Here is a 17,420-nt window from a genome sequence, read left to right as displayed (position 1 = left end):
TCCCGTTAAAGAATAATCATTACAATTGGAACTTCAAATGAATGTAATTTTGAAGTTATTGTTATTCCTTAAGCAAACTTAGCAGCCAATTGCACACAGCTAAGACCCACAAATGAAATGAGATGAATGCTGACCAGGAATTCAGGGGCTGGATTTTACACAACCCCGCTTCCACTGGTGTGTTTAAAGGTAAGCGGGCTCTTAACTGACAGCATGTTACCTGTCCACAGCCTTCTTGCCTGCCTCCCGACCTGTCCCCCGTATTATGGGGAGTGGTGGAGGCACTGGATAAACATCATGCCCTTGGGCCTATTGAGGCCCAGTCAATGGCCAGTCAAGTGCTTTATCCCATTCCTGTCACTATTTTACCTGTGGCTCATGACAAATGGATGGTGTCGCAAGGCTCACTGGTATCAGACAATGGGACGAACCTCCTTTCGGCCTCCAGTGTCCATTGGAGACAACTCCTCCCGCTCCAAGGTCAAACCCCCTTTTAGCCCTGCCCCTTAGTCTCTCACCTCCCTCACCGATCCCCACTTCCCTCGCCCCACCTTAGTCAGAGGGTCTGCTAACTGAGCCCCGCCGATAGCTCAGACTTGCCTGAAGCCTGCCCTCCATTAACTTTTCCTCAGGGACTGGCTCTAATCCTGTCATTGCTGGGGCTAAGGATCAGACTGGCCAGATTTGGATTGGGGAGGGGGGTCCGCTGCCACTCTGCATTGTGATCAGATCGGGGAGGGAGGGAGGGCCGACTGCCACTCTGCATCGCGATTGGATCAGGGGCTGGCGGGAGGGGGGGGAGGGGGCGTCCTGCTGCCAATCCACATCGTGATCGGATCAAATCAGGGAAGGAGGGTGGCATGATCAGTTGGGCGGCAGGGGGATGGTACGGGCTAGATGTCCGTGCGGTGTGGGACTCACAATCAGCTGCAGGCCCCTACGATTGTGCAGGGGGGCGGGGGATGAGTTTATGAGGCTGCCTGCAACAGCAGGGGCCTGACAGCCTTCTCTGGGCCTGATTTTACCATTTTCATTCTAAGTGCTGAATCTGGGCACAATTCAGATCCGATTTGAAATCTGCTTTCAGGCGCCCCCATACGCACTCAGCCTGAAAAATAAACCGCGAGTCCGAATCACGCTGTGGGCGGGGCTTAGCGCGCCTGAAACGATCGGATCTCTGAACTGCGAATGCGCAGTTAGAAAACACGCCCATGTCAGATCGCTCGTCGGCCGCAGAAAATGGAGAAAGCAGCCCAGGGGCAAAAAGCAGGAGCGATGGCCCCTACAGACATCACTGTCCCCCTTATCCATCCCCCCCCGCTATCCAGACCGATCACGACCCTGCCCCCTTCCCCCCCCCCCCCCCCACTGATCGCCCGCAGGGTGGCAGCAGAGCCCCCCCACCAGAGATCCATCTGCCCCCCGCCCCCACCAGTGAGCAATCGGGCCTACCCCCTCTCCCCCCCCACCAGAAATACATCTTACACACCTCCCTCCTCCGCCGCCCCCCCCCCCCCCCCCCCCCACAGAAAAGGATCTGGCCTCACTACTCCCCCTCCCCCCCCACCAGAGAAAGATCTGACCCGCCTCCTCCTCCCTCCCCACCCCCTCACCAGAGAATGATCTGGTCCACCTCCCTCCCCCCTCCCCACCAGACAACGATCGGCCCTCCCCCCCCCAACCAGACAACGATCGGGCCTCCCTCCATCCCCCTCCTCCCCACCAGAGATACATCTGACCCGCCTCCTCCTCCCCCCCCCGCCCCCCCTCCCCCCCCCCCCCCCCCCCAACCAGACAATGATCTGGCCTCACTTTCCACCTCCCCGCCAAGAGAATGATCTGGCCTCACTCCCCTCCCCCCCCACAACCAGAGAATGATCTGACCCGCTTCCCCCCCCCACCCGGTCTGAGTCAGAGAGCCTTTGGAAGCTCGGAACTCGCCTCTTCAGCAGCTGGAGCGTCCGATTCAGACTTTTATTCAGCAGGTTCATTTTGGCGCGATTCCGGATTGGCGAACGCGGTGGTAAAGGGGGAAATGCTGATAAAGTTGGGCGGGCAGTTCATTAATTCAATTTAAATACATGCGAATACATTTAAATCGCCGTTGCACCCGTTTCAGGCGTGAATCGGATCGCGGCCATTCCCAGATCTCCGGAAAGTGGCCATCCGCGCGGATGCGGATCGCGTTAATGGCCTCACACCCGACTTTACCACGTTTTTGCACCCAAAAACGGGCGCGACGCAATGGTAAAATAGGGCCCTGTCTGTCAGAGCTCTGCTGTTGAAATTGCGCATGTGCAGTTTCAGAGGTCTGTGCATGTGAAATAGCTCCCTCTACAGGCTGGCTGGCAAATTAAGCCCAGCTCACTGCCCACAGCACCTAGAAATGGTCTAGACCACATTTTCGATATCTAAACTTATAAGATTGGGCATGAAAACCCGTTCAAAAAACGGACCAGAAACTCTCCCATTTTCATGCTAGCTGGACACTTGGAATCATTCTCGTAACATTCCACCCAAAGTATATCAGTTTCCTTTCTGCTGTTGTTAAAATGGTAATATATCTGATAGTTGTGGTATTAGTCCTCTCAATATGCATAATTTTAAAGCTGAACTAAATATCTCCTCAAATTGTGAATCATTGTCCAAGGCTCAGGGAAGTACTTGGGGAACAGATGCAGAAATATTTAAAAGTGGGAGGGACAAGTTGTTGGAAATATTTAGGAAAATGGATACTAAGCTTTTTAAAAAGGTCATTATATTTGAAAATAAAGTAGGTAGCGCTATACCCTAATTAGCACTAAATTAATTAAGTTGCAGTTAGAATATTGTATCAAGTTTTTGAAGTTCTTACAGAAGATGGCAAGCCAATACAGAGGGTGCAAAGTCAATAGAATGACACAAGAGATGAAAAGCTTTAGTTACATGGGAGGATGATAATATGGGGCTTTTTTCAGACATTCAAGAGAATATCTGATAAACGTGGTCAAAGTTCTGAAAAGTTTTGATAAAGTAAATTGGATAGGCTACTTTCACTGAGTCAGTAAATGGATGAAGACATTTGAGATCATTACAAAAACACAAAGGTAAAAAATTTTTCAGACAAGTAAATTTACCAATTTTGCTTGGTGGAAATTAGGACATAGAAAAACATAGAACATAGAAAAAATACAGCACAAACAGGCCCTTCGGCCCACAAGTTGCGCCGGTCATGTCCCTACCTACCTAGGCTTATATATAGGCTTACCTATAACCCTCAACCCTATTAAGTCCCATGTACTCATCCAGAAGTCTCTTAAAAGACCCTATCGAGTTTGCCTCCACCACCACTGACAGCAGCCGATTCCACTCACCCACCACCCTCTGAGTGAAAAACTTACCCCTGACATCTCCTCTGTACCTACTCCCCAGCACCTTAAACCTGTGTCCCCTCGTAGCAGCCATTTCAGCCCTGGGAAAAAGCCTCCGAGAATCCACCCGATCTATACCTCTCAATATCTTGTACACCTCTATCAGGTCACCTCTCATCCCTCGTCTCTCCAAGGAGAAAAGACCGAGCTCCCTCAGTCTATCCTCATAAGGCATGCCAACCAATCCAGGCAACATCCTTGTAAATCTTCTCTGCACCCTTTCAATCATTTCCACGTCTGGAATGCAATAACAGGAACAGCAATTTCTATAATAGTTTCTAGCTTTAATGAAAGTTGAAAACATGTCTAATGGTGTTGGGGAAGATCCATGGAATATAATAAGGTTAATAACTCTTTCAAAAAAGGTTGTGCAGTCTGCTTCTATTTTATAAAATGTTAAGATTCTGCAGTCCACTAAGCCCTGACTTACATCTCTTCAATTTCACCAGAGGCAAATCAATACCGCAATTTTCAGGTACGTCCTGGGGAGTTTAACAGCAGCAATTGCATTTAACATAGGAAAACAGCTCCAGGCACTTCACAGGCAGAATGATCAAACAAAAGTTCACACAAAGCCAAAAAAGAAGACATTAGGATGGATGATTATGATTGGTCACAGAGGTGGGAAAGTCTTTAAGAAGGAGAAAGCAGTGGAGAAATTTAGCACTCTAGAGCAGCAACTTTGGAGTGAAAAGTGCAGGAAATTAGCTGTGGGCTAGGATACGGGCAACAGAAGTTTTAATGTGCTGAAGTTTATGAAGGGAGAAAAATGGGAGCTCAGTCAAAGGAGCATTGGAATAGTCAACTCTGGAGCAGAGACAGTGCTGGAGATGGTCAATGTTGCCATGGTGGGAGTAGGTGGTTTTTAGGATGAAGATGTTATGAGCTCAGAAGCTCAGCTTAGCATTAAATAGAATGCCAAGGTGGCAAAATGTCTGGTTGAGCTTCATACAGTGGCCAACGAGAGGGTTTGAATTATAGGCAAGAAAATAACACTGTGGCAGTGACACAATTGCTTTGACCTCCCAATGTGTTATTTTATTCATTCTTAGGATGTGAGCATTGCTGGCAAGGCCGGAAGTTATTGCCTATCCCTAATCATTCCTGGGAAAGTGGTGAGGAGCCAACTTCTTATACTGCAAAGGTCCATGTGGTATGGGTACACCCACAGTGCTATCGAGAAGTTCCAAGATTTGACCCAGCGACAATGAAGAAATGGTTATGTGATTCCGAGTCAGGATGGTGTGTGACTTGGAGGGGAACTAGCAGATGGATGTGTTCCCCTGTGTTTGCTGCCCTTGTATTTCTAGGTGGTAGAGGTCAGGGGTTTGGAAGGTTCTGTCAAAGGAGCCTTGGTGAGTTGTTGCACACACTGCTGCCATTGTGCATCTCACTCCCGACTTATGCCTGTTGGATGGTGGACAGGACAGGAGGTTAGTTTCTTGCTGCTGAATTCCCAGCCTCTGACCTGCTCTTGTGGCCACAGTATTTAAATGATTGGAGGAGATAGTGGTTCATCAAGGATTGGATATCAGTTAAGCAAGCCACAGAGGCAATGGTAAAATTGAATGAGGTGGGAGGGAGAGTTGGAACTGGGTGTCATCAGCCTTCATATGGAACCTGACATGTTTTTGAATGCTGTCACTAAGGGCCAGTATATAGGAGAGGGAAAAAAAATGAATGTTTGGAACTCCAAAAGTATTTGCAGAAAGTTATCTGGTTGTGACTAAATAGGCAAAAATTTAACCAGGCAAAACAATCATACTCAGCTGGGAATCCATGTCAAATATTGCAGATGGTCCAGAAAGATAGTAGACCATGTTCATACTCGCTGAGGAATATAATTTGGCACTTTGATCAGTGTTCCAGAAAGTAGTACAGAAATTGATGCTTGTTCTAGGCTGAGGCCACAATTACCATGGGAGTCTGTTCTGATGAGGAATTAAAGGGAATTAAACATAGGGAGTGTCTGGGGGTTAGGGAATGAGGGTTTATGATGGGTGAAGACTGGGGGAGGGGGGCAGATTTTTGTTTTATTATTTTCTTCAGTGTCAGCGCCTGTCTGCTTCCACACACAGCAGAGCCCCTCTGCTGCCTCCAAACTGTTTCCAAGGATGGGGAGACCAAATTCCATTAAACCCTGCCCCCCATTGCCCTCACCCAACCCCCACCAAGAATGAAGATCCATCCATCCGAGGCACGTTTCCCGAGTCGGGGCTGCAGAGCTGGTAACTATCGTGACCCGAGAGCGAAATTTCATACGTAAGTATTAAACCAGAGGTACCTAAATTGGAGGAAGTTAGAGTTAACTGAATCCTGCTAATCATATATATTTAGAAAGTACTTTTTGTTGTTCTTTTCTTTGAACTGATTCATGAATAGCATAGTATTTCAGAAATTAAATCCTACCTTGTTTACATTTGCTAAGGAGATCATACTTGTTACCCAGAGGTCCCGCAATCTTACAGAATCTGTGGCAACTCGTAAAGTTTGCTGCAGCTTTAAATTCTCACCCCAGACGTTCAACCGACCCTCCTTACTCAAAGTCAGGTAGCGATGTGAATTCTTCAGGTAGACCAGACTTTGAATAGGTTCCTTATGAAGTGACTGAAGAAATTTAATTTCTTTCCACTGAGGAACAAGTGACAAGTTTGCCCGCTCCTCTTTTTCGTAAAGTTCTAACAGCAAGAATGTTGTCACTTTGTCCCAGTCAACAAAGCCATCCCGTGCTACATCAATTCTGTCAAACAAGTCTCCATACTCCTCTTCCAAGCCACATCCAAGAGCTGTGAACATATTGTCAATAAAGTTCTTCCTATTAACCGGCACAAATTCTGTAAAATTTGGTGGCTAAAAGAGGAAAGAGTATAAAAGATTTTGTTTATGCAAGACAAACACCATTATTAACATGGATGACTTTAAACTAATGCTAATCGTACACTTGATAAGCAGAACCCAAGGATTAAATCAATTCAATTGCTGTATGGACTTGAAGTTGATAGCTAAGCGATCTGTCTCTAACATTGAAGGCACGGTGGCACAGTGATTAGCACTGCTGCCTCACAGTGCCAGGGATCCGGGTTCGATTCCAGCCTTGGGTCACTGTCTGTGCGGAGTCTGCACATTCTCCCCGTGTCTGCGTGGGTTTCCTGCGGGTTCTCAGGTTTCTTCTCACAATCTGAAAGACATGCTGGTTAGGTGCATTGGCCATGCTAAATTCTCCCTCTGTCTACCCGAACAGGCGCCAGTGTGTGATGACTAGGGGATTTTCACAGTAACTTCATTGCAGTCTTAATGTAAGCCTACTTGTGGCACTAATAAATAAACTTAAAAAAATATAGTCATTAGCAAGCAAGTTTTATTTATTATTACTGCAACTAAATTTGGTTTGAAACATAGCCCACCGTATCTACAGAGTGATTTGGATTTTAAAAAATGTATTAGTGTCCAAGAGATGTAGGCAGGTAGTTCAGGAGCCCCCTGGGGTCTGCTTGCAAATCGGTACTCCATTTTGGAGGCTGATGAGGGCGCTGATTCCTCCAGGGAGTACAGACAGAGCCAAGCTTCTGGCACCACAAGCAGCCTGTCTGTACAGGACTAGATGGGGGGGGGGGGGGGGGGGGGGCAGTGGAAGAAGAAGAGAGGCAAGGCAATAGTAATAGGAGATTCAATAGTCAGAGAAACAGAGGGATGCTACTGTGGCCATCAGCGTGACTCCAGGATGGTATGTTGGCCCTCTGGTCCTAGGGTCTGTGATGTCACTGAACAGCTGCAGGGCATTCTGAAGGGGGAGGGTCATAAAGCAGAGGTCATGGTACATGTTGGTACCAATAACATAGATAGAAAGAGGAATGACATCTTGCATCAAGAATTCAGGGAGTTAGGCAGAATAAAAAGCAAGACCTCTCGGGTTGTAATCTTGGGATTACTCCCAGTGCCACGTGCTAGCAAGCACAGAAATAGGATAGTGCAGATGAATGCTTGGCTTAAGAGCTGGTGCAGGAGGGAGGGTTTTAGATTCCTGGATCCCTGGGACCATTTCTGGAGAAGGTGGGACCTGTACTAATGGAACGGTCTACACCTGAACCAGAACGGGTCTAACATCCTTGCGGGACGTTTTTCTAGTGCTGCTGGGAGGAGTTTAAACTAATTTGGCAGGCAGAGGGGACACAGACTGTTAGCAGAATAAGGACATGGAATCATACAGCAAAACAAACAAGTCAGAGGGAGTGCAGCTGTATTATGGTACAAATAAGGCCAGGCTGGATGGTCTCTATTTTAACACCAAGAGTATTGCAGGTAAAACAGATGAGTTGAGGGCAATGATTGTCCAAAGATGTGCAGGTTAAGTGGATTGGCCATGCTAAATTGCCCATAGTGTCGGGGGACTAGCTAGGGTAAATGCATGGGGTTGTGGGGATGGAGCCTGGGTGGGATTGTGGTCAGTGCAGACCTGATGGGCCGAATGGCTGCCTTCTGCATTGTATGATTCTATGATTGGCACGTGAAAGTGTGATATACTAGCATTCACAGAGACATGGTTGAAGGAAGGACACGATTGACAACTCAACATTCCGGGATATAGAATCTTCAGGCGAGACAGGGGAGGTAAAAGAGGAGGAGATTGCATTATTAGTGAAGGAGTCAGTTACTGCAGTAAGGAGAGATGATATATTGGAGGAGGCATCAAATGAAGATTTGAGGGTAGAGCATAGGAATAAAAAAAGGGCAGCCACATTATTAGGTGTTTATTAAAGACCCCTAATAGTCGGTGGAATATTGGGGAGCAAATATGTGCTCAGTTTGTGGAGGTGTGTAAAAACAATAACTATAGGGTTATTATACCCTTTCAACTTTCCCAATATTAACTGGGATATACATAGTGTTAAGGGTTCGGATGGAGTAGATTTCTTGAAATGTGTACAGGAGAACTTTTTAAATCAATATTTGGAGGGTCCAACAAGGGAGGGAGCTGTGCTGGACCTGATTGTGGGAAATGAAGCTGGACAGGTGGTTGAGGTGGTGGTAGGGGAACATTTTAGTGATCGCGATCACAACATGGTACATTCTCAGCTTGTTATGGACAAGGAAATAGACAAGCTGCAAAAAAAGGTTTTGGATTGGGGGAGAGCAGATTTTACTAAAATAAGACAGGATCTGACCAAGGTAGACTGGGAATAGCTACTGATGGGAAAATTTACAGAAGAGCAGTGGGGGGCCATTCAAAAAGGAAATGGGGAGGGTGCAAGCCCAGCATGTTCCCTCGAGGGTGATAGGTAGGAATAACAAGACCAGAGAACCATGGATGGGCAGAGTTATTCAAAATACAAATGAAAAGGAAAAGAAAGGCTTTTAATAAGTACAAGGGGAACAAATCAGTAGAGGCATTTGTGAGGTATAGAAACTGCAGGATGGAGCTTAAGAAAACCATTAGGAAAGTAAAGAGGGGATATGAGAAAGCTCTGGCTGGTAAAAGTAGGGAAAATCCCAAGATATTCAATAGGTATATCAATGGGAAGGGGATAACCAGGGAAAGAGTAGGGCCTATTAGGGACGAAGGGGGAAATCTGTGGGTGGAGTCAGAGGACATTGGTACAGTGTTGAATGAATACTTCACATCCATCTTCACCCAAGACAATGAGGATGATGATATGGAATTCAGGGAGAGGGACTGTGAGGTTCTTGAGCAAATTGACATTGGGAATGACAAGGTATTGGAGGTGTTGGCAGTCTTAAAAATGGATAAATCTTCAGGTCCAGATGAGTTGTGCCTTAGGCTGCTGTGGGAGACAACAGAGGAGATTGCAGGAGCTCTGACCCAAATTTTCAATTCTTCTGGCCAAGAGAGAGGTGCCAAATGACTGGAGAAAAGTTAATGTGGTTCCGCTATTTAAAAAGGGTTGTAGAGATAAACCAGGGAGCTACAAACCAGTGAGTCTCATGTCAGTGATAAACAAACTATTAGAGAAACTTCTGAAGGAGAGCATCTATCTCCACTGGGAGAGGCAAAGCTTGATCAGGGATAGTTACCATGGCTCTGTCAGAGGAAGGTTATGCCTAACAAATTTGATTGATTTTTTGAGGAGGTGGCCAGTTATGTAGACGAGGGTAGTGCAGTAGATGTAGTTTATATGGATTTCAGCAAAGTCTTTGACAAGGTCCCACATGGGAGACTTGTAAAGCAGGCAAATTCACATGGGATACAGGGTAATTTCATAAAGTAGATTCAAAATTGGCTCAGTTGTAAGAGACAGATGGTGATGACAGAAGGCTGCTTTTGTGACTGGAAGCCACTGTCCAGTGGTGTACCACAGGGATCTGTTGAGCCCCCTATCATTCGCCATTTATATAAATGACATTGATGACTATGTGGGGGTAGGATTAGTGAATTTGCAGATGACACAAAGATTGGACGGGTTGTTAACAGTGAGGCGGAATGTCTTGGGCTGCAAGAAGGTATAGATAGAATGGTCAAATGGGCAGATAAGTGGCAGATGGAATTTAACCCTGAAAAGCGTGAGGTGATAAACTTTGGAAGGAGTAATTTGACAAGTAAGTATTCAATGAATGGTAGAACACTAGGAAGTTCTTTGGACGAAGGGACCTTGCCATGTTTGTCCACAGGTCTCTGAAAGTGGAAGGGCATGTTAGTAGGGTGGTGAAAAAGGCATATGGGACACTTGCCTTTATCAATCGAGGCATAGATTACAAAAGTAGGGAAGTCATGTTGGAGTTGTATAGAACTTTGGTGAGGCCACAGCTAGAGTACTGTGTGCAATTCTGGTTGCCACATTATCGGAAGGATGTGATTGCACTGGAGGGGGTGCAGAGGAAATTCACCAGGATGCTGCCTGGGATGGAACATTTAAGTTATGAAGAGTCATAGAGTCATAGAGACATAGAGGTTTACAGCATGGAAACAGGTCCTTCAGCCCAACTTGTCCATGCCGCCCTTTTTTTTTAAGACCCCTAAACTAATCCCAATTGCCCGCATTTGGCCCATATCCCTCTATACCCATCGTACCCATGTAACTATCTAAATGCTTTTTAAAAGATAAAATTGTACCTGCCTCTACTACTACCTCTGGCAGCTTGTTCCAGACATTCACCACCCTCTGTGTGAAAGAATTGCCCCTCTGGACACTTTTGTATCTCTCCCCTCTCACCTTAAACCTATGCCCTCTAGTTTTAGACTCCTCTACCTTTGGGAAAAGATATTGACTATCTACCTTGTCTATGCCCCTCATTATTTTATAGACCTCTATAAGGTCACCCCTCAGCCTCCTACGCTCCAGAGAAAAAAGTCCCAGTCTATTCAGCCTCTCCTTATAACTCAATCCATCAAGTCCCGGTAGCACCCTAGTAAATCTTTTCTGCACTCTTTCTAGTTTAATAATATCCTTTCTATAATAGGGTGACCAGAACTGAACACAGTACTCCAAGCTGGAATTGCGGGGCGGAGGGGGGGAGGTGTTGAGGTGGGGAGAGACCTATAAAGGGGGTGGGCTAGAGACTCAGAATGAGGAGGGAGAGGGTTGGAGGACTAGGATGGAGGGTGAGAGATCAGAGTCTGACCCGGAGGATGAACTGGGGAGTGGCGGGGGAGGACTCAGACAAGGATGGAGTTGGGTGGAGTTGGACAGGACTCGAGGCGGAGTTGGGGTCAGGGTGGAGAAGTGGAGTTTCAGTTAGGGTGTTTAAAATAGTTACTTTGAAGTTAGAAGTACTTCTAACTCTTTCATGGTAACCATGAGGGTAAAATTGGCAAAACCATCCGAAATTATCAATTTAAATTGCCTTGTTGGATGGTTCCCAGTCCAGTGCAGGAGAATTTAGCTCTTCTGTACAATTGCCGGGTAAACCCTTATGTGGGAACTTCCAAGAGGGATTCTCCAGCACATCATTGGATGTGACAATGGGAAACCAGGAAGTTATGGCCAATTGTATTTAAGCATATAATCCAAGGAGGCACACCACTCTCATCGTACATGAATGTTGCATTATTAGATGTGGCACTCTTCAGATAAACTGTTCATCTTAAATCCTATTAATTTATTCAGGAAGACTTACAAAATCCCTCTGTTGTATTTAAAAAACAGCATGGAGCTCTTGTCCTATCCTGGTCAACGTTCCTTCCATTACCTCTACCATCTAAAAAATATTCCTCGGATGCAGATGGGCTGGAACATTTGCTTACATAACAGCAGTCCAAAGGTAAATCATAATGTTAAATATTTTGGTGACTGTCACTTGTCATATTAATCCAATCATTACTTTACCAATCTGTAGAGTTTCAGGTCTGCTTTAACAGCAGAAACCAACCTCTAGAGTCAGTGTTTTAATGATAATGTTTGAGTTTTCCAATCAGAGCCCCCACCTCTATAATGGAAGGTAAGAATGCATGAAAAGAAAGTGTAACATAATTAAAATTGAACATATCAATTAGAAACTAGCCCCAAAACTTGGATTCCTCTAGGTCTGACAGTACGTTTTTAAAATATATTTCAGAAAACAGATTTTCTAAACAACCATCCCTCACAAATTATTAAATGGTGATTGAGTGCATAATGAAAATAGGCTGAGACCACACAACTGAATATATTAAGATGAGGATGCTCAAGAAAAAATATTCATTCATTTGTTCAACCCCCCACAAAAGGAACTTAAATATGCTGGATACTAAATATTTCTTGCAGGAGTTTGCCTGCTCATAATATGAATTTAAGACATAACTGCTTTTTCTAGAACACCTTCATGAAATCCTCCAGTCTTTTACCCTTCTTCTCGCACTAATGTCCCAAACCCAAGTTACGAATGACATCCTCTGTGATTATGGTGAGTTATCCATCCTGGGCCCCTGTAGAGCATTCAGCATATTCAACTGCGCCACTCCGAACTCTTTCTTCATTCCTCTATTCCAGGAACTACCCTCACAAGCTCCCTTTCCTTTTCTCAACTGTGCTTTGTTATTTTCAGAGAGTCTCTCGATGTACACTAATGATATCTAGTCCTACCACTCCAACACACCCTTGACCACCTCTGTGCTGTCAAGACAACTTCCCTGACATCCAGTCAGAGTCATGAATGAATCCTCTGGTCACTGCCTTTCGCCCTCGTCACAAACTCTGTACTCTTGCCACTGATTCTCTACCCTTCCTTGGTTAATGTTTCAGCATGTTTACAATTCTAGTGTCCATTTTGAACCTGGGCTGACTCAAAGATTCCATATCCTCTCTGTAACTAAATTTCTTACTTCCACTTAAATCAATCCTTCTGCTGTGGAAGCCTCATATGTCCTTGTTACCTTCATACGTGACTATTCCAACAGTGTTCTTATAGACTCCTCATGTTCACCCTCCGTAAATTCAAACTTGCCCATAACCCTGCTGCGTATAATCAATCCTACTTGCCCACCACCCCCCCATTGGTTTTCTATTATCAAATTCCTAAATCTAAAAATACTCATCCTTATTTTTAAATTCTTCACAGCTTTGTTCTACCATACCGATAATCTCTTCCAGTCCTATATCCCTTAAACATTTCATTCCTCACTCTAGTTCTCCATGCATCATCCATTTCCATCCTCACACTGTCATTGACAGGATGTTTAATCATGTGCTTTCTATTATCTCCAATTCTCTGACATCTCCTGTAAAACACTTTTCGAAACCTTTTCCTTTCCTGGTTGAGTGTTCATTTTCCATACACTTTTTGTCTGAAACACCTGGAGATTTATTTTACAATAAAGGCATTACATAAATGGAATTAGTTGTTGCCCAGCCTATGACTCATCAGTCATGTTATTTTGTTCCATGCAAACAAATACATTATAAAAATAGACAAGCTTTACATGTACCTCTAATGAGTTATTTTGGGCATGTGTATAAAACTAAACATTCCAGTTGATAATAAGATGGAATATTAATCAAAATGCCAAAATGTAGCTATGGAAACCTACCATGAAAACCTTCTGTATTTTCATTATATCTTCGACGCTGAGTCGGTTCTCTAGCTGATCCAGAATCTTTTTTGATGTTTCCATTTCATTAGAATTTGATTCAGGTGTTCTGGACTCCTCATTTTCCATATTTAGGGACTCAACTGGCAACTGAGCTGACATTCTTCAAGCTTCGCTGCAGAGGGCTTCTAACAGAAAAAAAACAGACAACAAAGCAGTCACCTAATCTGCATACAGCCTTCCCAAAGTAGAGGAGACTGCATCATAATTAGTGAATATAGTACTCTGAATTGAAAGAGGTAAAGTAAATTGCTGTATCAGTCTTGAAGGATTGTTTGAGGCCTTGGATGATGGGGAGTGAGAAGGGTAAAAGGGAAGATTTTGCATCTCCTAAGCATGAATTGAAAGGTGCCATTGGAAGGAGAAAGTGTGTTGCGGGTGGTTGCGGGTTGGGCAGAGTGTTGCTTTGGATTGCTGGAAGGGGAGGCAAAGATGTGCTTGGTGGTGGCAATATGCTGAGAGAGGTGGAAATGGCAAAGGATGACCTGTTGAATGTGGAAGCTTTTGGGAGTGGAAGGTGAGGACAAGGAGTATTATGTCCTGCTCCTTGGAGAGAGAAGAAGGTGCGAGCAGAAGTGCAGGAATGGACACAAAGGCCCCATCAACCATGATGGGAGGAATCCTTGATTGAGGAGAGAGGAAGACTGACCAGAAATACCGCAAGCAATGGGAAGTGGCTCATCGAATGACATAGTGGTTAGCACTACTGCCTCACAGTGCCAGGGAGCCGGGTTCGATTCCCGGCTTGGGTCACTGTCTGTGCAGAGTCTGCATGATGCCACCACCAAGCACATCTTCTCCCCATGTCTGTGTGGGTTTCCTCTGGGTTTCCTCTCACAGTCCGAAAGACGTGCTGGTTAGGTACATTGTCCATGCTAAATTCTCCCTCAGAGTACCTGAACAGGCGCCGGAGTGTGGCGACTAGGGGATTTTCACAGTAAACTCCATTGCAGTGTTAATGTATGACTACTTCATAGAAAGAAATCATAGAAACCCTACAGTGCAGAAACAGGCCATTCGGCCCATCAAGTCTGCACCGACCACAATCCCACCCAGGCCTTACTCCCATATCCCTGCACATTTACCCACTAATCCCTCTAACCTATGCATCTCAGGACACACTAAGGGGCAATTTTAGCATGGCCAATCAGCCTAACCCACACATCTTTGGACTGTGGGAGGAAACCGGAGCACCCGGAGGAAACCCATGCAGACACGAGGAGAATGTGCAAACTCCACACAGACAGTGACCCAAGTTGGGATTCGAACCTAGATCCCTGGAGCTGTGAAGCAGCCGTGCTAACCACTGTGCTATCGTGCCGCCCCTTGTGACTAATAAAACTTTAACTTAACTTTAAATAGGTGCAATGGAGATGGAGAAACTGGGAGATTGGAATAGAGTCCTTACAGAAAGGGAAGTGGAAATCCAATTAACTAACATAGCTGTGGGATTCAGTGGGCTTATAGTCAACATGATATTGAATATATATATATATATATGTATATATATAGTTAACAATCTACTTTCCTACTCACACTTGTTCTAGATCCACCTTTTACTTGTTTCATTACCATTTCATTTTGTGTTTAACCATCACCAATTTTTTAAGTAGCATACAGCAGCTTGTTAAATGTAATAACTTTAGGGAACAATCATTTGATAACCATACTTAAAATGGTGACTCTCAGAAACCGTCAATTCATTTTGAACATTTTCTGCGATAAGGTGATGAGTAACAGACATTACCAGAACGCAGCTTCTAAACATCCTGTCCCATTCTGTAATTATTGTAATCTGTTTCTAATCACTTCTACTCCCAGCTCCAGGTGATTTAACCTGATCCACCGAACAACCCAAACAGTTCTAACAATCTCCAATCCCAGTGAAAAAGAAGTTGGTTTTTCGAAAGCTAACTGGCGGACACCAGAGTTGAAAGTCCATCGGCTTAAGGCATTGACAATTGTATGAATGTAGAAGTATTTTTCTAATGGAGTTCAGGCATGTTGTTGGACAATGTTTCAGGATGTGCATCTCATTTTGCTAACATTTGATGCTCAAGATGGAAACTTTCTATTTCTTAGTACGGTGAAACACAACAGGACATTGAGCATTTATTTAAATAATAATAAATAATATTCAGAAAGTGCTGGAGTTACAAACATGAAACCCCAACTCTCTCCAAAGGTAGAATCATAGAATCCCTACAGTGCAGAAGGAGGCCATTCTGTCCATCGAACCTGCACTGATGATAATCCTACCCAGGCCCTATCCATGTAACCTCACATATTTATCCTGCTAAACCCTCTGACACTAAGGGGCAATTTATCATGGCTAATCCACCTAACCTGCACATCTTTGGACTGTGGGAGGAAACCGGAGCACCCAGAGGAAACCTACGCAGATGCAGGAAGAATGTGCAAACTCCACACAGTCACCCAAGGTCGGAATTGAACCTGGGTTCCTGGCGCTGTGAGGCAGCAGTACTAACCACTGTGCCACCTGTAGATGCGCCCTGACCTGCTGAGTATTTCCAACATTTAGCATTATTTCAGGTTTCCAGCAGTCACTGTACTGTGCTTTTGCATATTTTAAGTGCTGCAGTAAGGATAATAATACTAAATGTGTGGCCCAAATCTTCTCAGCAGAGACAATGCGGCACACATTGTTATTGCACAGGAAGATTCTCCTGACTTGACTCTGCTGCACATTTCTTCTTGGACCTTCCGATCCCAGCTGTCCAAAAAAGCAGCATCTTCTGGGGGACTCTGTTGGGGGAAGATAGGACACATCCTCTTTTTACGGCACTAGCTGCTGTATTCTGTCTGCTAAGTTTAAAGGTCAGTCTTTTAGAGTGAGAGTTGGTGCATGGATGAGTGAATGGGTAAGCGGATGAATGAGTGTTAGGTTGAGGGGATAGGTGGGTGCATGGGTAGATGGGTAGGTTGGTGAGTGGGCAGATGGGTAGGAGGCAAGGTGGGTAGATGGGTGAAATGTGTAGGTAGGTGAGCAGGTGGATAGGTGGGTGAGGAGGGAAGGTAGATGAAATGGGTGAGGTGGAAATGGGTGTGGTCCAAGGGGTAGCTGGGTCAGAGGGTTCCGAGCAAAGAGATAGTTAGGCAGGGGTTTATGGGGGGGGGGGGGGGGAGGAGAGGAGATCAGTTGTGGGGCTACCCAGGTGCTAGACCAGGTTTTATTCTAACATTTCCTGGGTAACTATTCAGATAAGTAAAGTGGAATTGTCCAAATTCTCTGGCTCTAACTGAATTGGAGACATTGAGGGAAGGTCAGGGAAACAGAAGGATTTGCCCATTGGAAATTTAAACTTCCCGGGCAATTCCCACATTCCCGTGCGCCAGGACCTCCACAGGGTCCCGATGTTCATCTTGGGGCGTGTGGCTGGCTTCGGACGATCCAGAGACCAGAAGATTTGGACCTCTGCCACTGTATTAACCTGTATAGCACCGAGCCAGTTGGCAAGTCAGATTTCTCCAAGGATCCAAGTAATAGTATCAAACTCCAGTTTGGCCAAGCCCAGCAAACCCAAACAAGGTCCAGATTCCGGACGCGCTGCAGGGAAGACAGGAAAAACCATTTCATTTCCGAATTTGCAGAAAGAGTAAGGCGTTCGGAAACAGCTTCACACAATGAGGCTCGGGGGAAGGGGGCTTCATTCCCCCCGATGTGGTGCACGGGGGGAATCACACGTCTTGTGAAAAGCACAATGTTGACCACATTTCACTCACCCGGTGGTATGAGCTTGCAGCAGCGAGTGAACTCCCGAGTGCGCTGTGTGTGTGTGGCTCACTCCCTCCACACAAAGCTCAGTGACTGCGGTAACCCAGCAACAACCAGCCAAACAATCACCAGCAGAGAACCACTAACATCTCCCTCACACACTGCCTCCACTGTTTAAAACAATGTACAAACATTGTCATCTCCCCCATAGATTTTAATAGACTTTAAACAATTATCTGCCCTACCCCCCCCCATC

General features: G+C 45.3%; 1 protein-coding gene across 3 annotated transcripts in view; it reads right to left on the bottom strand.

Annotated features, from left to right (window-relative positions):
• The window catches only part of LOC144483736 (cilia- and flagella-associated protein 337-like), a 67,344-nt gene extending 50,133 nt beyond the window's left edge, over positions 1-17,211 (bottom strand). The window contains exons 1-3 of one of the 3 annotated variants that reach the window (XM_078202280.1): positions 17,173-17,211; positions 13,369-13,556; positions 5,820-6,260 (exon numbers count right to left, since the gene is read on the bottom strand). In XM_078202280.1, the coding sequence (XP_078058406.1) occupies positions 5,820-6,260; positions 13,369-13,530 (603 nt within the window). In that variant the 5' untranslated portion in view covers positions 13,531-13,556; positions 17,173-17,211. Of the gene's footprint in view, positions 1-5,819; positions 6,261-13,368; positions 13,557-16,880 lie in introns of all 3 variants that reach the window. The other 2 variants (XM_078202275.1, XM_078202289.1) reach the window with 2 other exon arrangements.
• Positions 17,212-17,420: the final 209 nt, after the last annotated feature.

Source organism: Mustelus asterias, chromosome 3 (genome assembly GCF_964213995.1).
Source record: "Mustelus asterias chromosome 3, sMusAst1.hap1.1, whole genome shotgun sequence".
NCBI lineage: Eukaryota > Metazoa > Chordata > Chondrichthyes > Carcharhiniformes > Triakidae > Mustelus > Mustelus asterias.
Note: the sequence above shows the minus strand (reverse complement) of the source record. Positions and strands in the feature narration are given on the sequence as shown.